The sequence below is a fragment of the Lampris incognitus genome, chromosome 3, assembly GCF_029633865.1.
Source record: "Lampris incognitus isolate fLamInc1 chromosome 3, fLamInc1.hap2, whole genome shotgun sequence".
Classification (NCBI taxonomy): Eukaryota; Metazoa; Chordata; class Actinopteri; order Lampriformes; family Lampridae; genus Lampris; species Lampris incognitus.
Window position 1 is genome coordinate 101,505,510 of NC_079213.1, and position 20,000 is coordinate 101,525,509.

At 47.4% G+C, this 20,000-nt stretch overlaps 1 protein-coding gene across 1 annotated transcript in view; it reads left to right on the plus strand.

The window, feature by feature from the left end:
* The window catches only part of adgrl2a (adhesion G protein-coupled receptor L2a), a 135,069-nt gene that overhangs the window by 25,825 nt on the left and 89,244 nt on the right, over positions 1 to 20,000 (plus strand). Inside the window, 1 exon segment of the mRNA XM_056276891.1 lies at positions 3,428 to 3,611. Coding sequence (XP_056132866.1) covers positions 3,536 to 3,611 — 76 coding nt within the window. The 5' untranslated portion in view covers positions 3,428 to 3,535.

A 20,000-nucleotide genomic window follows, 5' to 3' on the forward strand; every position in this document is an offset into this window, starting at 1 on the left:
GCAGCTTGGCTTTGTGTGCTCAGAAGGGAATCCACGAGCCCAACCACAGCATACATGCAGACGGTGCAGGCAGGGCGGTTGCGCCAGGGCCCGTGGGGGTGGTGTGGGAGTGGGGGTGGTGTGTGTGTGTGGGGGGGGAGCAGGGGTGGAAGTGGGCCCTCCAGCAATGTGTTGGGCGGAGAACAGTCCCTCGCAAGTGATTCAGATTGCCATCTCGGAAACACGCCTGTGTTGAAAGAAGAACTCAAGTTGTGCTAAATAACGCCACCGTTTACTCCGTATGCCCTCCCTCCAAAAGGCAAACCCACCACAGCCAGGACTCTATTTATTTATTTGTTTGTTTTTGTGAAATAGTCTGTAGCAATCTATAGCAAACTTAAATGCTCATTCTACACAAGCTATAAAACTATAACAAATTATTCAGTTAAACGAGTAATTTCGTATTTTCTTGGGTATTTTTGTCATATGCAGTGGTGATTGCTGGATAATGTGTGTTGTACAGTAATGTACAATACATGTTATTGTACATTACTGTAACGATGATTGACAGCAGTACACGACAGGTGTGCAGTAGATGTTGAATAGCAGTAATGACACATCGGTGCATGTCTTCATTGCTACTTCTTTGAAAGTTTACATTGCCAACAACAAGGATTTGTCCCGACACGTCAATCAGGGACGTCAGCTGATGGACAAGCCTCCGTTCTGTGAAGCAGCAACCAGCAGCTTGTTAAACCGACTGCAGAACCAGTTTGCCCGTGTCAGAAATACACGCAGCGCTAGCTCCAGTCACCTAGTATACATCTAGTATACATCTAGTGTACATCTAGTATACATATTTACAGTAGTTTATAGGCTAGTTCTCTAGCAACGTTCCTGCTGATGTGTTTTTACCTACATACCTTCCCAATAACAGATATAGCTATGTACACACTCCAGCTGTAGCTGGTGGATCAGCTGACTTGTGGGTTTGATTGACAGTCTGTTTATGTTACCTCATGTCAGAGAGCTGTCCATGGTGCTGATGGCTTTCTCTTTGACTGCTCTACTTTCCCAGTACAATAACCCGAGTAACTCATTACACTGTAAAATCCAGCACAGTGTTGGTAATCTCTCTCTCTTTCTCTCTCTCTCTCGCCAAATATATATATAAATAAATATATAAAATCCAGTGATTCAACTAAATTCTGTAGGAGACAGTACAAGCCTGTTTCATGCCATAAGCAATCATCAGCTGTCAATAAAACTACTCGAGGAAAGGGATTATTTTGCTCCTTATTTGTTGAGCACTTGCCCTGCCGTTGACCGTTGAGGGTTTCTTTTAACAAAGTTATCTATATATGTGGTTGGTATATATACGCAGTGGTTAGCGTGGTCGCCTCACAGCAAGAAGGTCCTGGGTTCGAGCCCCGGGGTAGTCCAGTCTTGGGGGTCGTCCTCTGTGTGGAGTTTGCATGTTCTCCCCGTGTCTGCATGGGTTTCCTCCGGGTGCTCTGGTTTCCTCCCACAGTCCAAAGACATGTAGGTCAGGTGAATCGGCCATACTAAATTGTCCCTAGGTGTGAATGTGTGTGTTTGTGTGTGTTTGTGTTGGCCCTGTGATAGACAGGCCGCCTGTCCAGGGTGTCTCCCTCCTGCCGCTCAATGACTGCTGGGATAGGCTCCAGCATCCCCCTCAACCCTGAGAGCAGGATAAGCGGTTCGCATAATGGATGGATGGATGGATATATATATATATATATATATATATATATATATATATACACGTGTGTGTGTGTGTGTGTGTGTGTGTGTGTATGTATGGCTAATGGTGTGTGTGTGTGTGTGTGTGTGTGTGTGTGTGTGCTTCATAACTAGTAACTAGCATGCATTGAGGCCCGTCATAACTATCCTAGGCCACTGGGGCCCGAGAACAGCAAGTAGAGCATTACTGTGGCAAACGTCAGACTGAGGCCTTGTTCATGTGGACCTTAAGAATGAGCTAATTACACATCGCAGTTTCCCCAATAAATCTGATTGCTGCAACGTGTCGTGATCATTAAGCTGGAGAGCAAGGGTAAGAGTCCTATTGGAATCCAATATACCACGGCTTTATGGTCGAGTTTCACCTGTCAAATCCCTTTGCCGCGCATTACTCCATCGAAACGAGATACACTCCGGCTCCATGTTCGCTTGCTCCCGTTAACCTCCTCTAAACGGTTTCAAAATTAGAGGTCTCCGGTGAGGCGTAATGTCATTCCAGATGAGTTGATAATGGGAGGCTTAATTATAACTTTGCCGGCTAAACACTGCATGTTTTCACCGTGTGGAATTATTACTGTGTCTGAATCCAGACAGGCCGGATCAAACTCTCGTCACACCAAGGGTTTATTTTGTTTTTATTTGATTTTATTTTGTTTTCACAGCGTGATGGAGACGAGAGGAGCTGATTTACGTGAGCTGTCTGAGTGTACATCACAGAATTCCTCACCGTCTCTGCTATTGTGTTTGCTTGTCAACTGCTCGCATGACGGACAGCATTCCGACCCTTGAATCCAAACCAAACAACAGCCGTCTGCGAGGGTCGTGCCACCTGCAGACCGAGGGGGCAAAAAAAAACCCCACCTCAGAATGTTGTTTTTGAATTGGTTAGAAAGGCCGAAAAGAAAAGAAGAGCGTTTGTAATGAGGTCCTGTGTGTCTGGTCGGCTGAGAGGTGCTGCATCCCATACTAGATGTGCTGACAGGGGGCTGGGCCGAGAGGAGCCGGAGCACCAGACGGGAGGAGCCGGGGTGGGTGTGAGACGCAGGCCTGGGCTCGGGTTTCACCCCGCGCTGCACCCATGACAGGGAGGAGGCCGTCTTGCTTTTTGTGGAGGAAAAGAGTGAAAACAAACAAACAGAGAGATTGTTCTAGAAGGACAGGTATGGGTTTGGCGGTGGTGAGAGAGGAGGGGGAAAGTGGAGAGGTGGAGAGGTGAAGGGGGGAGATAAGCCAGTTTGTGGCAGTGACATCAGAGAGCGGTGACCATTTGCTCAGTGGTGTGATTGTCGGGTTTGATGTTTGTTTATTTGTTTAGCGAAGGAGATAAGTTGAGCGGGTGAGGGCGGGTTTATCTGTGCCCCCTTTTGTGGACCGGTCAGCACTTAGCCTCCATTAAGGGATTTCCCCTCCTCAGGATTATTGACCTTCTGGGTTTATTTTGCTGGCTTGTCTGGATTTGCAGCGTTTTACATTTGGGGTTATTTTAGTTGCCACATGTTTCAAGCCACGGAGACAGGAATGTGTAAGCGGCGTCGAGGGTTTTTTCGTGACAAGGATCTGAGTCAGTTCCTCTGGGAATGTCTGTGGGGCCAAAAGATGGAAGTGGGACATGTTGGATATGTGGTTTTGTTTTTTTTGTTTTTAGAAAATGAAGTGACGGTTTCCCTTTGCTTCCCTCCCGCAGGTGAGAGGATCAACAATGAGCATCTCTGACACCTGCTGGCTTGGACTTTTTTGAAGCACGTTTTGTCACAAAACTGAACCTGACAAAAGACCGCCCAAACCCGGCACCATGACCTGCTCCCTGTGGAGGCTCCCCACGTTCTGCTGGTTCATCGTCACGCTGGCCCAAGTTCACTCCACAGAGGGTGAGTACATTCAGAAGATCTTTTCCTTCTATGAAACTAAATAATGCCAAACTGTTGTCAAGCCAGTTTTTAGAAACCTTGAATAAGCATCACGATAACGGGAGCAGCTGTCACAGCCGGCTTAGCAACATACTTGTTCTCCACTCGGTATCTGTGTGGGGCGTGAATGGGGAACCTGAGCCTTAATCCTGGACTACCAATGTTAATGCTAGTAATACTTGTGGGGGTCATGGACTGAGGAAAGTGGGCACAGGTGTGTGTGTGGGGGGGGTTTGGGGATAATCCTGAGTGGTTTCGTTAGTTGGTAAATTGTGATTTGCGTTGGTTGTCCGCGGTGGCATCAGAGCTGGACTCATCTGAGATTTTCTCGGTAGGTTTTTCCACCTCATGGCAGCCATGTAGGCCCACAGACCCCAAAACCAAACCAAACCCCTTGGAACTGCTTTGTAATCATGAGCCTTATGCTGCCAAACTATATCACATAAACTGCATTCACTCAAACATTTTGTTTAATGTTAAGACGCGGAAGTGGGGCAGGCTAAGCTAACTGCTAGCCCATGCAAGACCGGCAGTTCCGATAACACTGAGGCCGGTCTGGCAGCGGCCTCGCCTAGCGTTGGCTGTGTTTTTGGTGTCATCGTGTGGAGTGCGGGGAGGTGTGTCGAAGGTGTTGGCTGGGAGAGTTGGCGTTGGATCAGCCGGGGGAGCCTGGTCTGCTGCGTCTGGTGGGCCTGGGGACCACGGCCCTGCCTGGAGCTGCACCCTAGGAGGAAACACCGAGGGCAGTCGGACAGGATGTAGAAGTGGGGCAGGCTGAACTAACTGCTAGCTCATGCAGACCAGCAGTTCTGACAGTCATCCTGGCGTTCGCTCTCTTTGACAGTGAACATTTTTTTTTTAGATGTGTTGGATATATATGTGTTTTTGTAGTTTTTTTTGCAGTTTGGATATATATGTTCTTGTTTGGATTTGTGTTTGTGTCTTTGTGTTGCACTGCTGTGGGTTGGGGGAAGCGATACTTCGTTTCATTTCATGTACGCGAGTGCACGAAATGAAACGACAAATGAATGTGCCCGATTCCTGATTAGGGAGAGCGGTTCATCACTTGGGTGTGTGTGATGATGGACGTGTTTCAGAGCCGTGTGTCTGAGGCACCGTCTCTGTTTGGTGGGATTACTTTCCACTGATCCTCCCTATTCAGCGTTGCTGATTCTGATAGGCTATCAACTGAAACTAATTTGGGTTGGGTAGTGTGTTTCCTCAGTTGCTTGGGTTGCCTCATGATTTAAGGACACTGACACACTCCTGACATCACAGTTACCATCACTACCAGACACATGTGTGTCACTTTTTGATGCACTCCATACTCTGGCTTTCATATGTAGGTTGTGCTGATAGTTGTCCAGTGCGTATCCTTTGGGCTTTTGAATCACCAAGGTGGGGGCGTCCGGGTAGCACAGCAGTCTATTCCATTGCCTACCAACACGGGGATTGCAGGTTCGAATCCCCGTGTTACCTCCGGCTTGATCTGGCGCCCCTACAGACACAATTGGCTGTGTCTGCGGGTGGGAAGCTGGATTTGGATGTGTGTTCTGGTAGCTGCACTAGCGCCTCTGGTCAGTCGGGACACCTTTTCAGGGGGAAAGGGGACTGGGGGGAATAGCGTGATCCTCCCACGTGCTACATCCCCCTGGCGAAACTCCTCACTGTCAGGTGAAAAGAAGCGGCTGGTGACTCCACATGTATCGGAGGAGGCATGTGGTAGTCTGCAGTCCTCCCCGGATCGGCAGAAGGAGTGGAGCTGTGACTGGGATGTCTCAGAAAGTGGGTTGACTGGCCGGATATGATTAGGGAGAAAAAGGAAGACCCCCCCCCCGCCCCAAAAAAAGGTGTGGGAGGGCTTACCTTCCTTTTCAGAATCCGTCTCAGCGTCTGCATTCGACTCCATGGAAGGACTTGCTTCCACTCATACGCACGTCTCTTCATCTGTATTCACTGAGCATGCACACTCTCATTCAGGACCTCTCATCTGCCCTTTTTTCTGATTTTCTCCACATCCCGATGCTGTAAAATGACCTGTATTGACTTAATGATGCACAGCTCGGGGAAGTGAGTCAGCGACGTTATGTTTCTTCTATTGATTTGCCTTATTATTTTAATTAAGCCATATGTTGGGTAATGTTACACGTTTCAAAGGAATTAAATCGCCCGTAGCCTCTTGAACCAGCGATGGGGAATAAACCACATGATGTTCTGCTTTTTGGTCACGGCCATTACGGGAAAAGCAATGCTGCAGCCATATTTAAAATATATTTTTATATAATCGTTAGCAATTTTCTGTCTGTCTTATGGACATCTGTTTTCTAATCAACACATTTGCTGTTCCTTGACACATGCACAAAACATATTTCAGGGTTTTTTTTTTTGCTGAGGAATCTGACTGGTCAAAGATGCATCTCTTTAGTATGGATAAGCCCAGTAGATATTTGGTTGACAAGGTGGCCTAATGCTAAGTGCGATTGTCCCCCCCCCCCCCCCCCCCAACTAAAGGGACCAGGTTCAATTCCCGTAACACCACACCCATTGAAGTGTCCTTGAGCAAGACACATAATCCTCTGGGGTGTGCTGTACCAGCTAGCTGCCCAAAAGACAGAACATCTCCCCCCCTCGGAGGAGAAGTAATAAAGTACATCAAAATGACACACTGGGTCATTCTTCATTAATCACTATTTTGTCTCGCAGTGGCTGGGAATTCAATTAGCATCTCTCCGTTTTGAACTTAATTCATTATGCATGTGAACCGGCAAACATGCGCCAATAATTGTTGTTTAAAAGGCAGGAAAATAATTGTTCCCATCATGTGTCTGTATTATGTGGCACTAGGCCATGTATTAAAGTAGATGCAGTCAGTAGGTTGTTAGAGAGTAACAAAGCCGAGAAGGGGGTTGAGGAAAGGCTGTTCTATATCACCTGTTTTGATCAGTCTGCTTCGACGTGCTTTGATATAGTGCAGCGTCAACAGTAGTCTGCCCCGCTGGCATTTGGAGTGATCGCCTTTGAAGATACAGGTTTTTCTTTCCCCCATTGTCCTAGAGCAGCCCTGTGGGATTGTCACCATAGTAACCCATTGTAAAAAAAAAAAAGAAACCGAGGGAGGTAATATTTTTACAAATAATAATAATTAAAAAAAATCGGTTATATGACGTGATTAAATTGGCTCAAGTGCCTTCAAAACAATTTAGCCACGTCTGTTGAGGATGCGGGGATTTGTCGGTGCAGCAACCCAACAGCAGTTCACACCGAGATGAGCCGAGCTGACTTCTTCAAAGGCTTTCCTGAGGAATCTAAGCACCAAGGAGAGACGAGGAATTAGAGAGCAGCACAAGAAGTGTGTGAAGAACCAAGGATGGTAAAGTTTGCAGTATGTGGGGCTGTGTCCCGGTGGTAAAGTCTTGTTTGTTTTAAAAGGGAAGGAAGTGTGTGTAGAATTACTGCATTTCCTTCTTCTTTTTTTTTGTGGATTTTTTTCCCCCCACTTTTTCTCCCCAATTGTATCCGGCCAATTACCCCACTCTTCCGAGCCATCCCAGTTGCTGCTCCACCCCCTCTGCCGATCCGGGGAGAGCTGCAGACTACCACGTCTCCTCCAATACATGTGGAGTCGCCAGCCGCTTCTTTTCATCTACAGTGAAGTGTTTCACCAGGGGGACGTAGCGCATGAGAGGATCACATGATTCCCTCGGTGTCTACCCTCCTCCGAACAGGTGCCCCGACCAACCAGCGGAGGCGCCAGTGCAGCGACCAGGACACATACCCACATCCGGCTTCTCACCCGCAGACACGGCCAATTGTGTCTGTAGGGACACCCAACCAAGCCATAGGTAACACGGGGATTCAAACCGGCGAGCCCCGTGTTGGTAGGCAATGGAATAGACTGCCATGCCACCCAGATTCCCAGAATTACTGCATTTCCCATTCAAACCAACTAATTTAACATCACTGACTGTTCACACTGACCATGAGTTTCAGTAACTGTTTTTTCCAGAACGTCAACTTCTGAGATTTTAGGGGGGGGGGTGATGACTGCTGGAATATACTCCAGCATCCCCGTGACCCTGAGAGCAGGATAAACAGTTCAGATAATGGATGGATGGAAATATTGACTGATTTTTAAAAAAAATATTATTTTGTCTGCACGAGCTTTTAATTTTTTAATTTAATTTTTTTTGTTTGCTCCACTACTTACTCAGTAAGGAACCATGTAAACTTTGGATGAAATAAACAAAACAACAGCATAGTATGAATGACATAGTATTTGCATGAGAACACATGGGCTATGCTTCTTCGGAAAGTTGAGAAACACTGGTTCAGTGAAGTGGAGGTTATACAAAGAGCATGCCATGATATGAAAGCCAGTCCCGAGCCTTTCGGTTGCAGAACTAGTGTGAACAAGTCTGACACAGAGCATTTCTGTTCCCTCAACATACCCTGGAACCAGACCATTGTTTCTCTCAAAGCTTGAAATGTTTGAAGTACTTGAAATTCCTCAAGGGCAACGGGGAAGGGCACCTTCAAAAGTTCTCTTTTTTGCGGCATTTATAAGGAAAAGAGTCTTAAAGTCTTGCCTGTGAGGTAAATGGAGTGAAATAGACAATCAAGGCCTTCTGGAACCTAATTACAGGAAATAAAAGCCCTGGGCTTAATTTGAGTCCATAGCTGCCGGAACAGGATCCGAAACCTCTTAGCGCCTTTTTTTCCGCTGCCTATTTCCTGTAGCTTCCCACTGCAAACTGATTCTTGTCACCTTGTAAAAGATGGGCCATCTTCTCCATGCAGAACTTCAAACCTAGCAGTTTCCCCAACCCCGTTCGGTGGATGAGCTCTGGTCGTTGATGACCGATGCCGATATTGGTTTCAAAGTCAGTCATATCTGTGTTGGGATGCGGTTTACCAGAATGATGAGATGTCCACTACAATATTTGGATGTTAAACCCAACAAGCTCAGCTATAAAGGGCACACAGCCGTAGGAAACAGGTAGTACCTTTTCCTTGAAAGCCATTATTTACAGGCTTAAACTGCTTTCTTTTTCTTGACCTTTATAGTAGAAGCATAGCATATGAACAATATCTTTTAAAGCACACAGCATACGTTCTGTCTCTCATAAGCATTTGGTCCAATGGCCAAAGGCCATTTGTTTTGGAGTAACTCTTTATACCACAACTTTATTTCACATGGAAGAAACCTGGCTGCCCCTGTACCAGCCTGCTGTCCAGCCTCCTAATTTAGTGTTTAAGCCTCAGCAAAGCCTGGCCCATAGCAAAACCGTTAATAGAAACAAATCATTTCTTAGGTAATTGTTAAAGCAAGTTGTTATTGAGAACCGACGTTCCCGGGACTGCCGTTTATTTCTTGATTAGGACCAAAGGGCTGGATTTTCTCTTTGTCTTCCGCCTCTTATGTAAACACTCTTTGTCGGTTTCACCTTTCCAAGTCCTGCTTGATGTCACCGTGGTTTTAATTCGCGGCAGACTGTTGAATCTGGCTTCCCATGGAGCCGGCCCGGCGTGGGGCCTGTGTACAGAGGCCCGCCGTGCTGTCACGGCTCTTTCATCGCCGGCCAGCCCTGCCGATAAGGAGATAAGGGGTGGGAGAGGTGGGGGGTTGGAAGTTGGGACAATGACTGGAAGAGCAAGCATGGCAAGGTGTAACCATGGCCCCCGGGTCTCTTCCCTGCCGAGCACTTCAAATCCTCATTAGGATTTTCAGCAGAGGAAGGAGGGATTTGCTGGATTAGGGCTTTGTCACAGCTGGCTCCAGGTTAGTGTTTGTCATGCAAGAGCATGGCAGGGCTCCGACATCTCACCCCCCCCCCATCCCCCATCCCTCACACCTCACATACACACACACCTCCCTGCACCTGGCTACTGAGGCTTTCAAAGAATATGAAATTAACCCCAGATTAGCAGAAATACATGGTTATTAGTTTACTGCCCTTGCCTAAGGTTGTTTTGGGTTTTTTTTTCTGTTGTTTTTTTGTTTTCCGCTTTTCTCTGTGGTTCTTGTGGCCCATGTCAGGTGTCTGTGGGTTTGGGCTGCTGCATCAGCGTTCCTCTTAACAGTTATTTATGCAGAGATAACCTTGGGCTGCATCATTAGTTTGCAGTTTGCCGTCGCTGTCCGTAAGCCATCGTGAGCTCTTGCCCCATCACAGCAGATTTGGCACCGCAGACAGCAGACAGAATCCCTCCTTTCCACTGCCATTGATTTGTCTGTTTTAGAAGCAGAGCAGGGAACAGTAATCGGCTCTGTGCATAACTGTAGTCCACTGACTTCCGGTTTCTACTGCAGCGGTCATACCAGTTTCCTGTTTGTTGGGGTGTGCTGTTGACAATGGCATATTTTTCGCAATGCCTGCAAGATTTACCATGGATAAATGTCAACGACATGCACAGAATTGTCAACCAACTTTTACCTGCACCTACCAGCAAATGGGTGAAAAGTTTCAAGTTGTTCATATCAAGTTACGTCCACAAGTATGAGGATGAACGGATGGACGGAATTGTGGACGTAACTTGATATGTACAACTTGAAACTTTTCATCCGTTTGCTGGCAGGTGCAGGTGAACGTTTGTCGACAATCCTGTGTGTGTCGTTGACATTAATCCATGGTAAATCTTGCAGGCATCATGAAAAATATGCCATTGTCAACAGCACACGCCAACAAACAGGAAACTGGTTTGACCGCTGCAGTAGAAACTGGAAGTCAGTGGAATACAGTTATGCACAGAGTCAATTTATAAGTCTGTTTAGCCATGCTGTCGCTTAACTGCACACTTCTTTCAGAGTTTCTGACCTGAGTATACCCCCTGCCCCCTTTTACTAACTAAAGCAAAGATCGTTCCTTCGGGGAGTTGCGGGTAGTTGTTTAATTAAGATGTGAGACTTATGGACTTCATAAAACTAAAGAAAAGAATCGTGTTCCTTTATGTGTTGCTCAACCTTCAACATGGTTCTTAATTGGGTTTCAGGCTAGAATAACAGGGTGATTCAGACTCCGTCTGGAATCATCTGCCCTCTCCCAGAATTCTCTGCAACTGATCTCAGTAGATAATAGGAACTGCTGCCACTCCTGTGGGACCACCTCAGGATGGGGCTGCAGGAACCTTGGATTAGTCAACTACCCACATCTCCCCATCTGCCTTGTTCTTTACTCCATCGTGCTTTGTCTCGTTTTGTTCTTGCCAAAAGCAAATGATGTGGGTCTCTAACAAGTCTATCCCAAACAATCTACAAAACACGCTCCGATAGCCACAGTCTGCTCCCTGAATGCCAACGGAGGGAAAGCAGATATGACTTATCAATCTCCGGTGCAGTGGTCTATAACCAAACAGCAATTATCCACAGAACATTTATTGTTTTGCATTTTTGTTGGTTGCCTGTAATCTGGCCACGCAGACTTGACTGGTGGTATGTGGGCTGCCTCCGTGGAAAAGGAATCAGTGATTTCTCCCGCAGATAAGTCTGCAGTTTAAACGTTGTATTGTGTTTGTTTGCTTGTATGTTGCCGCACTGTCTGTTCACCCCGGCATTGTGTCCACACAAAGGACACGGCTCTTCCTCGAGTCTTTTAACGGGATGTGTACTGATCATGTATTCAAAGCTTAAAGTTCATTGCAGGGCGTCACTGGAGCCTGTACAGGAGAGGTCAAGGGCATTAGACAGCGCTCACGGAAGGACTTGTGATGAACTGCCGTCTGGAAGGGCTAGATGAGGTGAAATGCATTTGATTATGGACTGTAGATGGTGTGTCTAACAGGAGCCGGTCTGCACCACGGGCCACACAGATGAATAAACTCAGTAAGGGTCAAAGGGGAAATTTAGAGCCGTTTCCTGTTTGTTCCCTTTAACGTTGTGGAATTTTAAGGTGATTAGACTCCGGTGTTAGGGTCACATGGACTGCAATACTCACTTCATGTGACTTAACACAGGCTCGGGCTTTTTCCTTTCAATTAGAGAAGCACTTAAAGTGTTTGAGTCTCGGCTACATCCCCCTCCAAATGAATGGACTATGGTAGAATGGTGCATTAGATATTTTACAGTCTTTTATGATTTGTTTTTATCATGCACCGTGAACATTGAGCTGTGTTTAATTTTGAATATAAGCAATTTCACTTCCTTGTATTCAAAATTAAACACAGCTCAGTGTTCATGGTGCATGATAAAAACAAATTGTACAAGACTGTAAAATATCTAATGCACCATTCTACCGTAGTCCATTCATTTGGAGTATATTATATATCATATAATATATTCTATATAATCCATCCATTATCCAAACCGCTTATCCTGCTCTCGGTTGCGGGGATGCCGGAGCCTATCCCAGCAGTCATTGGGCAGCAGGCGGGGAGACACCCTGGACAGTCCATCACAGGGCGATATTCTATATAATATTCTATATAATATTTTATTTATTTATTTTGGAATTTGGAATATAAAGAATTTCACTTCCTATGGTGGCAGGCATGGGCACAAGTCCATGAATGCTGGGATGGCATCCACTGCTTTACCTGTGCCCCCGTCCATAGGGTTAGTGGTTGTGTCAGCAAGGGCATCAGACATCATTTTTGCCAAATCAATATGCGGATTGACAAGACCATACCGGATCGGTCAAGGCCTGGGTTAACAATGGCCAACGTTGGTGCTGTGTCCTCACAGGGTCTTGATGGAAACTGTAAAATCTGCTGTGGTGACCCCTGAAAAACCAGGAAAAAGCTGAAAGTGTCACGCCGGGGGCAGAAGTTGAGGACCCAAATGCATGACTCAGAGACAGACTGGGCTAGAACAATGTTTAATAAAGCAAGCAAACTTACAAAACAAGGAACATAGATTCGGGCAGCAAGGGAGACTCGAGATGAAGCATCTGGCTACCAAAAGTCAATATGTATGTGTGTGTGTTTGTATGATGAGCCAACAAAGCACCAGGGCAACCAGGGGGACTATATATAACATTGGGGAGCCAATCAGGGAGATTGGGCACAGGTGAGCAGGTCAGGGCAGGAACAGAAAAGCCAATCAGGGAAAGGGGAACAGGTGAGCAAAACAGGGACAACCAGGGGCAGTCAGGTGAATGGAGCAATCGGGGTTACTCAGGCAAATGGGGCGCAGGTGAGCAGAAACACCAATCAAGGGATGGGGAACAGGTGAGCCTTGATGGCCCAGACTACACAACTATGACAGGAAGAAGAAGAAGAAGAAGAAGAAGAAGAAGATAAGCAATTTCACTTCCTCAACACCTTCCTGCAAGACAGCAACAAAATAATGTGAGCATTCAATATTTTCAGGCTCTCTTTTGTGAACCGCTATTTGTGAAAGCTGTCAACTCATAGCCATATGTTTTCTATTCAATCTGGGTTGAAATATACACACAGCACAGCAACAATGTGCAGGTGTTCAGGAGGTGTGTAATCATACTGTAGCTTTCCATTGTGAAGAAGCTGTTGAAAGCCATGTGCACTGAAGCTCGGCGAGAGGCAGCGATGATTTCAGTGTACAACATGTCATGGAGAATGATTTCAGAACATACACTGCTAATCACTCATGCAATAGGCACATTCACCCCCAGAGATCTTAAAAGTCTATCCAAAAGGTTTTTCATTGCACAGATTTCACAGTTTTTCTCTCAAGAGCTGGATGCTAGTCCTTAGTAAAATCCCCTTTGTCCTCTTGCTTTCAGTCCTGATTTAAAGCTGCTATAAATCCTGAAGGGGCTCCTGTAAACCAAGAGTGGTTGAGGTGCACCCATAAATATAAAGGATTGAGGACGGCAGCCTCAGGAAGACACACTAAGTGCCTACTCAATGAGCAGGTTTCACTGGTACATATCTGTCCCATTAGTTCAGAGGTCTTATAATCTCCTCCTCATTCTCTTTGTCTCATGCTGTTTAACCACGGGCCGGCTACTGTACCGTTCAGTCAGTTTTCAAGCCGTTTAATCTCGTTACCCGGTTCCTGCAGCCGGACCCGCTGAGGGTTGATTTACTAACCTTCGGAGACGGCACGCGTGAGCCCCGGTTTGGTGCTATGGTGGTTCAGAATGACCTCACCCACCCAGGTCACTCTTTGACCCCGTGAGTCATTTTGACCCCTGAGTGCCTTCGAATGTCAAGGGCTCCGTGCCCTCTTCTCCATGGCAACATGCTCAAGTCAACGATTGGCCGAACGGTCATTAAAGACAACATAGGGGATTCATCTCTCTGGAAATACATTACCAATCAATATCAAAGGAAATAAGTCAATTTGGATCAAGTGCCCAGTATGTCAGGGATCTTTTATGATGTTGACGTGCCTCAGCTGGAGCTCTGAGGCTCGTGAACGCTTCCCCTTGTGCTGTCATTCCCTCACCACTGTTTCCTGCCCACAATTCCCAAAATTATTTCTTAAGTAGCCAGCGAGCATAATTAGACGGCTAAGCATGAGAGACCTCTGATAAAACCCTTAAATGAGAACTTCAAAGCGTCCCTGCTGTGACAGTGTGTGAGGCCTGGAACCAGAACTGAGAAACCAGGCGTTTAAGTCTGCGGACTGGACTCAAAATGTTGTAAATCCAAATGGAGGAAAAAAAATCTTTACGTAAAATACAAAAAAACAAAAAACAAGCAGATCGGCCGAGAGAGATAAGTCTGTGTGAGACATGAGGCCGACAAGACCCCATTAAACCCCTGACCTGTATTGAATAGCAGCCAATAAATCCTTGACGAATTGAAATAAAAGTAAAATTCAATTTGAGCTTGTCCAGCTAGCTTTTGAATGCCAATGTAGTGAGATGAAATCCCTCAACTTTGCATGGAGCTCATCTGTAATAAGAATAATGATAGAAAGAAATCCACCATTCATTTAAAAGAATGGGTTTGGGGGCATCCGGGTGGTGTAGCAGTCTATTCCATTGCCTACCAACACGGGGATCGGCGGTTCGAATTCCCGTGTTACCTCCAGCTTGGTCAGGCGTCCCTAAGGACACAATTGGCTGTGTCTGTGGGTGGGAAGCCAGATGTGGATATGTGTCCTGGTCACGGCACTAGCGCCTCCTCTGGTCAGGAGGGGGAACTGGGGGGAATAGCGTGATCCTCCCACGCGCTACATCCCCCTAGTGAAACGCCTAACTGTCAGGTGAAAAGAAGCGGCTGGCGCCTCCACGTGTATTGGAGGAGACATGTGGTGGTCTGCAGCCCTCCCTGGATCAGTAGAATGGGTGAAGCAGCGACCGGGACGGCTCGGAAGAGTGGGGTAATTGGCTGGATACAGTTGGGGAGAAAAGGGGGGCAAAATACCCCCCCCTCAAAAAAAGTACAAGTTTTATTTTTCCCCTTGCCTGGCATGAATTTGACAACATAGAGGTGTATTAGATGTGTGTGTGAAGTAGGAAGTAGGAAGCAACAGCCTGGAGAGAGAGAGAGAGAGAGAGAGAGAGAGAGAGAGAGAGAGAGAGAGAGAGAGAGAGAGAGAGAGAGAGAGAGAGAGAGAGAGAGAGAGAGAGAGAGAGAGAGAGAGAGAGAGAGAGAGAGAGAGAGAGAGAGAGAGAGAGAGAGAGAGTGTGTGTGTGTGGTGTGACAGCAGAAGAGAGTATCACCCTGAGTAAAACAGCATTGTGTCACATAACAGTCGGCCTAACCTGGAAGGCTGTTCCAGCAAATCTCCAGTCTGGTCTGAACAAGAACTGCATGAAGAATTCAGTTGAAGCAGCAGCTGTGTCACCGGGGCATGACTACCTGGTTGGTTGGGGAATTTAAATGCCAGGTAGGGGTCAGCCGAAGCACCGGCTGAATAATGTGGCACAAATGCATACTAATGAGCCTTCAGACTCGCCCTGGTGTAAGGAAGAGGAGACGTGGCCGTGGTCCGTTCGAGGGAGGTGCACGCTGGGAGAAGCAAACCAACCAAAAAAGCCCCCCTCATTTGGGTCGGCTGCCACTGTTGACCCATGGGATGATGTTTCCTTATTGAATTGAGGGGCATAAAATGCTTCATTGGAGCAGAGAAGGAAGTCTGGGCTACCCAGTGTCTCCAGCTCGGATGTTTCCATCATCGGTAATGGAGGGGAGGAAATGGCGTACAGTACAGAACAGGGTCAACAAACATGAGGCAAATCGAATCTGAGAGGTTGCAAGAAAATACGACTGCTCTGCCCATGTCCTTATTGTGGCCCTTAAACCCCGGGTGACGCGATACTGTCTGACGTGTCACTGATAAGGCTGAGTAATGGCTTCCAAAGATCTTGCTGTCGCTGAAGTCACAGAGCAGGCGCTGCCCCATTCTATTTGTCTTCAGCCCTGACTCATAAAATAAGGCTTATTATTGGCCAAACAGCTCTGTGTTGCTTTAGAGGATGGCTTCCAGCCAGGTCTCACGAAGCCACTCATCTGTGAGCCGGCACCGCATGTGAGACAACAGGGCATGTGTTGATTATAAAACAGACTTTCCGTTTTTCAAACATTTGATGGCAGGGCGTCCGGGTAGCATAGTGGTCTATTCCATTGCCGATCAACACGGGGACTCACAGGTTCGAATCCCCGTGTTACCTCCGGCTCGGTCCGGCGCCCCTACAGACACAATTGGCCATGTCTGCGGGCGGGAAGCCGGATTGTGGGTATGTGTCCTGGTCACTGCACCAGCGCCTCCTCAGGTCGGTTGGGGCGCCTGTTCAGGGGGGAGGGGGAACTGGGGGGAATAACGTGATCGTCCCACGCGCTACGTCCCCCTGGTGAAACTCGTCACTGTCAGGCAAAATGAAGCGGCTAGTGACTCCACATGTATGGGAGGAGGTACGTGGTAGTTTTGTAGCCCCCCCCCCCCCCCCGGATCGGTAGAGGGGGTGGAGCAGCGACCGGGATTGCTCGGAAAAGTGGGGTAATTGGCCATGTGCAATTGGGGAGAAAAAGGGGGCAAAAAAGCAAAACAAAAAACAAAACAAAAAAACCCAAAAACATTTGATGGTCAACGTTCAAGTGCTTTTCGCCCCCACCCCGTTATAAGCAGACACGCAGTGTCCCCGTAATGTGTTGTGCGGTACATATTTCACCGGGCAGCGGGGTTTTCTGCACGCTGGTCATTGCAGCCATTTTATTATGTGAAGATGTCCTTGCTTTTTTTTTTTTTTGCCTGACCTGAAAACGGCCCCTCCACATACATACACACACACACACACACACACACACACACACACATACACACACACACATATGCACACGCCTCCTGCTTGGCCTCGGGGCTATCCAATATTAGACAGTGAGATGACATTGTGTTCTTGTGCGAGTGCAGTCAGCCGGCGTGCACAGATGATGTAAAGTCAATAATGCATTATGAAAAAAAAAGAGGGGGATTCGTGACCTTGGTGAGCCTCGTAGAGCTTAATTAGGCATAAAGGTTGATTTACCTACAAGTGAACACAATATCTCGCGAGTCTGTGCCTTCCTGTCGGGGTCCGTGGGTGGCACTTGATACCCTGCTCACACAAAATTCACAGAAATATCTCAAAGAAATGGAAAGAAAAAGAAGCTTTAATCTGTCTGGTCTACCAGACATTCACAGGTTCTATGTATCTGTGTTATAATGGACTCCAACCTGAACTCGGTGTCAACCATCTTAATCATCAACCATCAGTAGCTGCTGAGTCACATGTGTGTCTTAGACAAACACAACACAAAGCCAGCGTCGGTCCTTGTGTGCACATGTGTGCATGTGTGCGAGTGTGTATTTGTTTGAGGAGGGAGGAAATAGGAAGTCTGACAGGTTAAGTCTCCATTTAAAGAATCCCACCTAAAAAGTAGAAGGAGGGGGGTGGGGTGCGGGTGGGGGGGACAAGAGAATTTGTATTTTCAGGCCATCCGCCCGGAGATAAATGAGCAGATATTTTTCCGAGTCATGTTCCCGTATCAAAGATGCTCCTTATAGCCCCCTGCTGCTGCTACCGAGGAAGCGGGGATGTAAATGAACTGGAGTCGGACTGGATGGTGGAGAATACAAATGAGGTTGGACTCCTGGTGCCCCTGCTGCTCTTCAGCCTCCCGTCCTCAGACATCCTCCGTCTGTCTGTCTGTCTGTTTGCATGACTGTCCTGTAGGCATCAGCAATACGGCAAAAAGATCACGTCACGGTTTTTTTTTCAGGCAGGATCAGGATCCACAATCTTATCACGATTCTTCTCTTGGCGGTTTAAAAACGTTGTGCAAGTTACTGAACACTACAACCAAACTAATTTCCCTATTTAGAAAATATAGCCCGAGGGCATCCGGGTGGCATAGTGGTCTATTCCATTGCCTACCAACATGGGGATCGCCGGTTCGAATCCCCGTGTTACCTCCGGTTTGGTCGGGTGTCCCTACAGACACAATTGGCCGTGTCTGCGGGTGGGAAGTCGGATGTCCTGGTCGCTGCACTAGCGCCTCCTCTGGTCGGTTGGGCGCCTGTCCCGGGGGGAGGGGGAACTGGGGGGAATAGCGTGGTCCTCCCACGTGCTACGCCCCCCTGGTGAAACTCCTTACTGTCAGGTGAAAAGAAACGGCTGGCGACTCCACATGTATCAGAGGAGGCATGTGGTAGTCTGCAGCCCTCCCCGGATCGGCAGAGGGGGTGGAGCAGAGAACGGGACGGCTCGGAAGAGTGGGGTAATTGGCCAATACAATTAGGGAGAAAAATGGGGGGGGGAAACCCCCCCCGACCATTTTTGGCCAGGTAAAATGTCACTGCATCACTTACCTGTTTACAGCTCTTGCTTGTCCTGCCTTGCAGAGGGCCTTTCTCTAACCCCACAAGTTGAATCAGTTCATCTGGACACAACATTTAATTGGGAGAAACGTTTCATCACCCATCTAGGTGACCTTTTCAGTCTCAACTGACTGCAGGTGTCCCCACCCTTATAAACAATACAGTGGCATAACGACCGAAACCAACGATCAGTTTCATATGCAAATATGGGCGTGACCATTAACTAGCGTTAGGATGGCCATGTGTACTATTCACAGATGATTTGGGAATAGTTGCAATCACAGCATTGTAAGATGGTGACAGATGTACTCTTAGGCCCCCCCCCCCCCCGGTTCAGGGATGGTCGTTCCCGCTTCACATAGATGGCCTCTTTGACTCCCCGTTCAAACCAGCGTTCCTCCCTATCAAGGATGTGCACATCCTCATCATTGAAAGAGTGGCCACTGGCCTGTAGATGGGTGTAGACTGTGGAGTCCTGGCCTGACGTGTTAGCTCTTCTGTGTTGTGCCATCCTCTTGGCTGGCGTCTGTTTAGTTTCCCCGATGTACAAGTCACGGCAACCCTCCTGGCACTTAACAGGGTGCACTGTATTGCTCTGTTTGTGCCGGGGGATCCGATCCTTTCTCTAATGCCTTCATTAGACTTGTCTTTTTTGGCATTTTGGCCTCGTCTCCTCTGTCTGCCTGGTCCTGGTTGTCGCTGATGCTCTCATGTGGGATCTGCTGTGTTTCAGGGATCCAAGGCACTACCAACTGTTTGCTCTTATTGGTGTATTGTTGTGTCTCTAAGGGAGGGGTGAAACGGACTAGCAGGTAGTGTGACGTAAGATGTGGCTGAGAAAACCACGTTGGATGTGTATGAGTCATAGAACTGCAACTGATAGAATGTGGACTGCAACGCAACACAAAAGATTCTCTGTAAAGGCACATCGTGGAGATGTTTTAATCATTCACCATCTCATACTGTCATATCGCACACCCCTACTGTCTGGTATAGCTATTGTCTATCTGTCCTATATGTGTGTCTTTTATGACTCATATATCAAGCTGTCTGTCTTACACAATGTCAGTCTGTGTTTGTGTAGGTCTAAGTCTATCTATCAGTGTGTGTGTGTGTGTGTGTGTGTGTGTTTGTGTGTGTGTGTGTGTGTGTGTTTCGCTCCATATCACTTCCTCTTCCTCTTTCATTTTAAGAAGGTATACTTTATTCCCTTGGGGAAATGTATCTTCTGCATTTAAATCATCCTAGCCATGTAGCTAAGAGCAGTGGGACGCTGCAGCGCCTGCGGACCAACTCCAGTTCTTCTCACCATGCCTTGCTCAGGGGCACAGGCAGGAGTATTAACCTATGCATGTCTTTTGATGACGGGAGGAAACTGGAGCACCTGGAGGAAACCCACAGAGACACAGGGAGAACATGCAAATTCCACACAGAGGACGACCTGGGATGACCCCCAAGGTTGGACAACCCCCGGGTTCGAACCCAGGACCTTCTTGCTCTAAGGGGACAGTGCTAACCACCGGGCCACCGTGCTCCATACTTGTCTGTGTAGATTTAAGCTGGTCTCAAAGAGCCAATATTACCCAGAATTCCTGTTATTGTACAGTGCCTACAGTGCCTAATGTGAT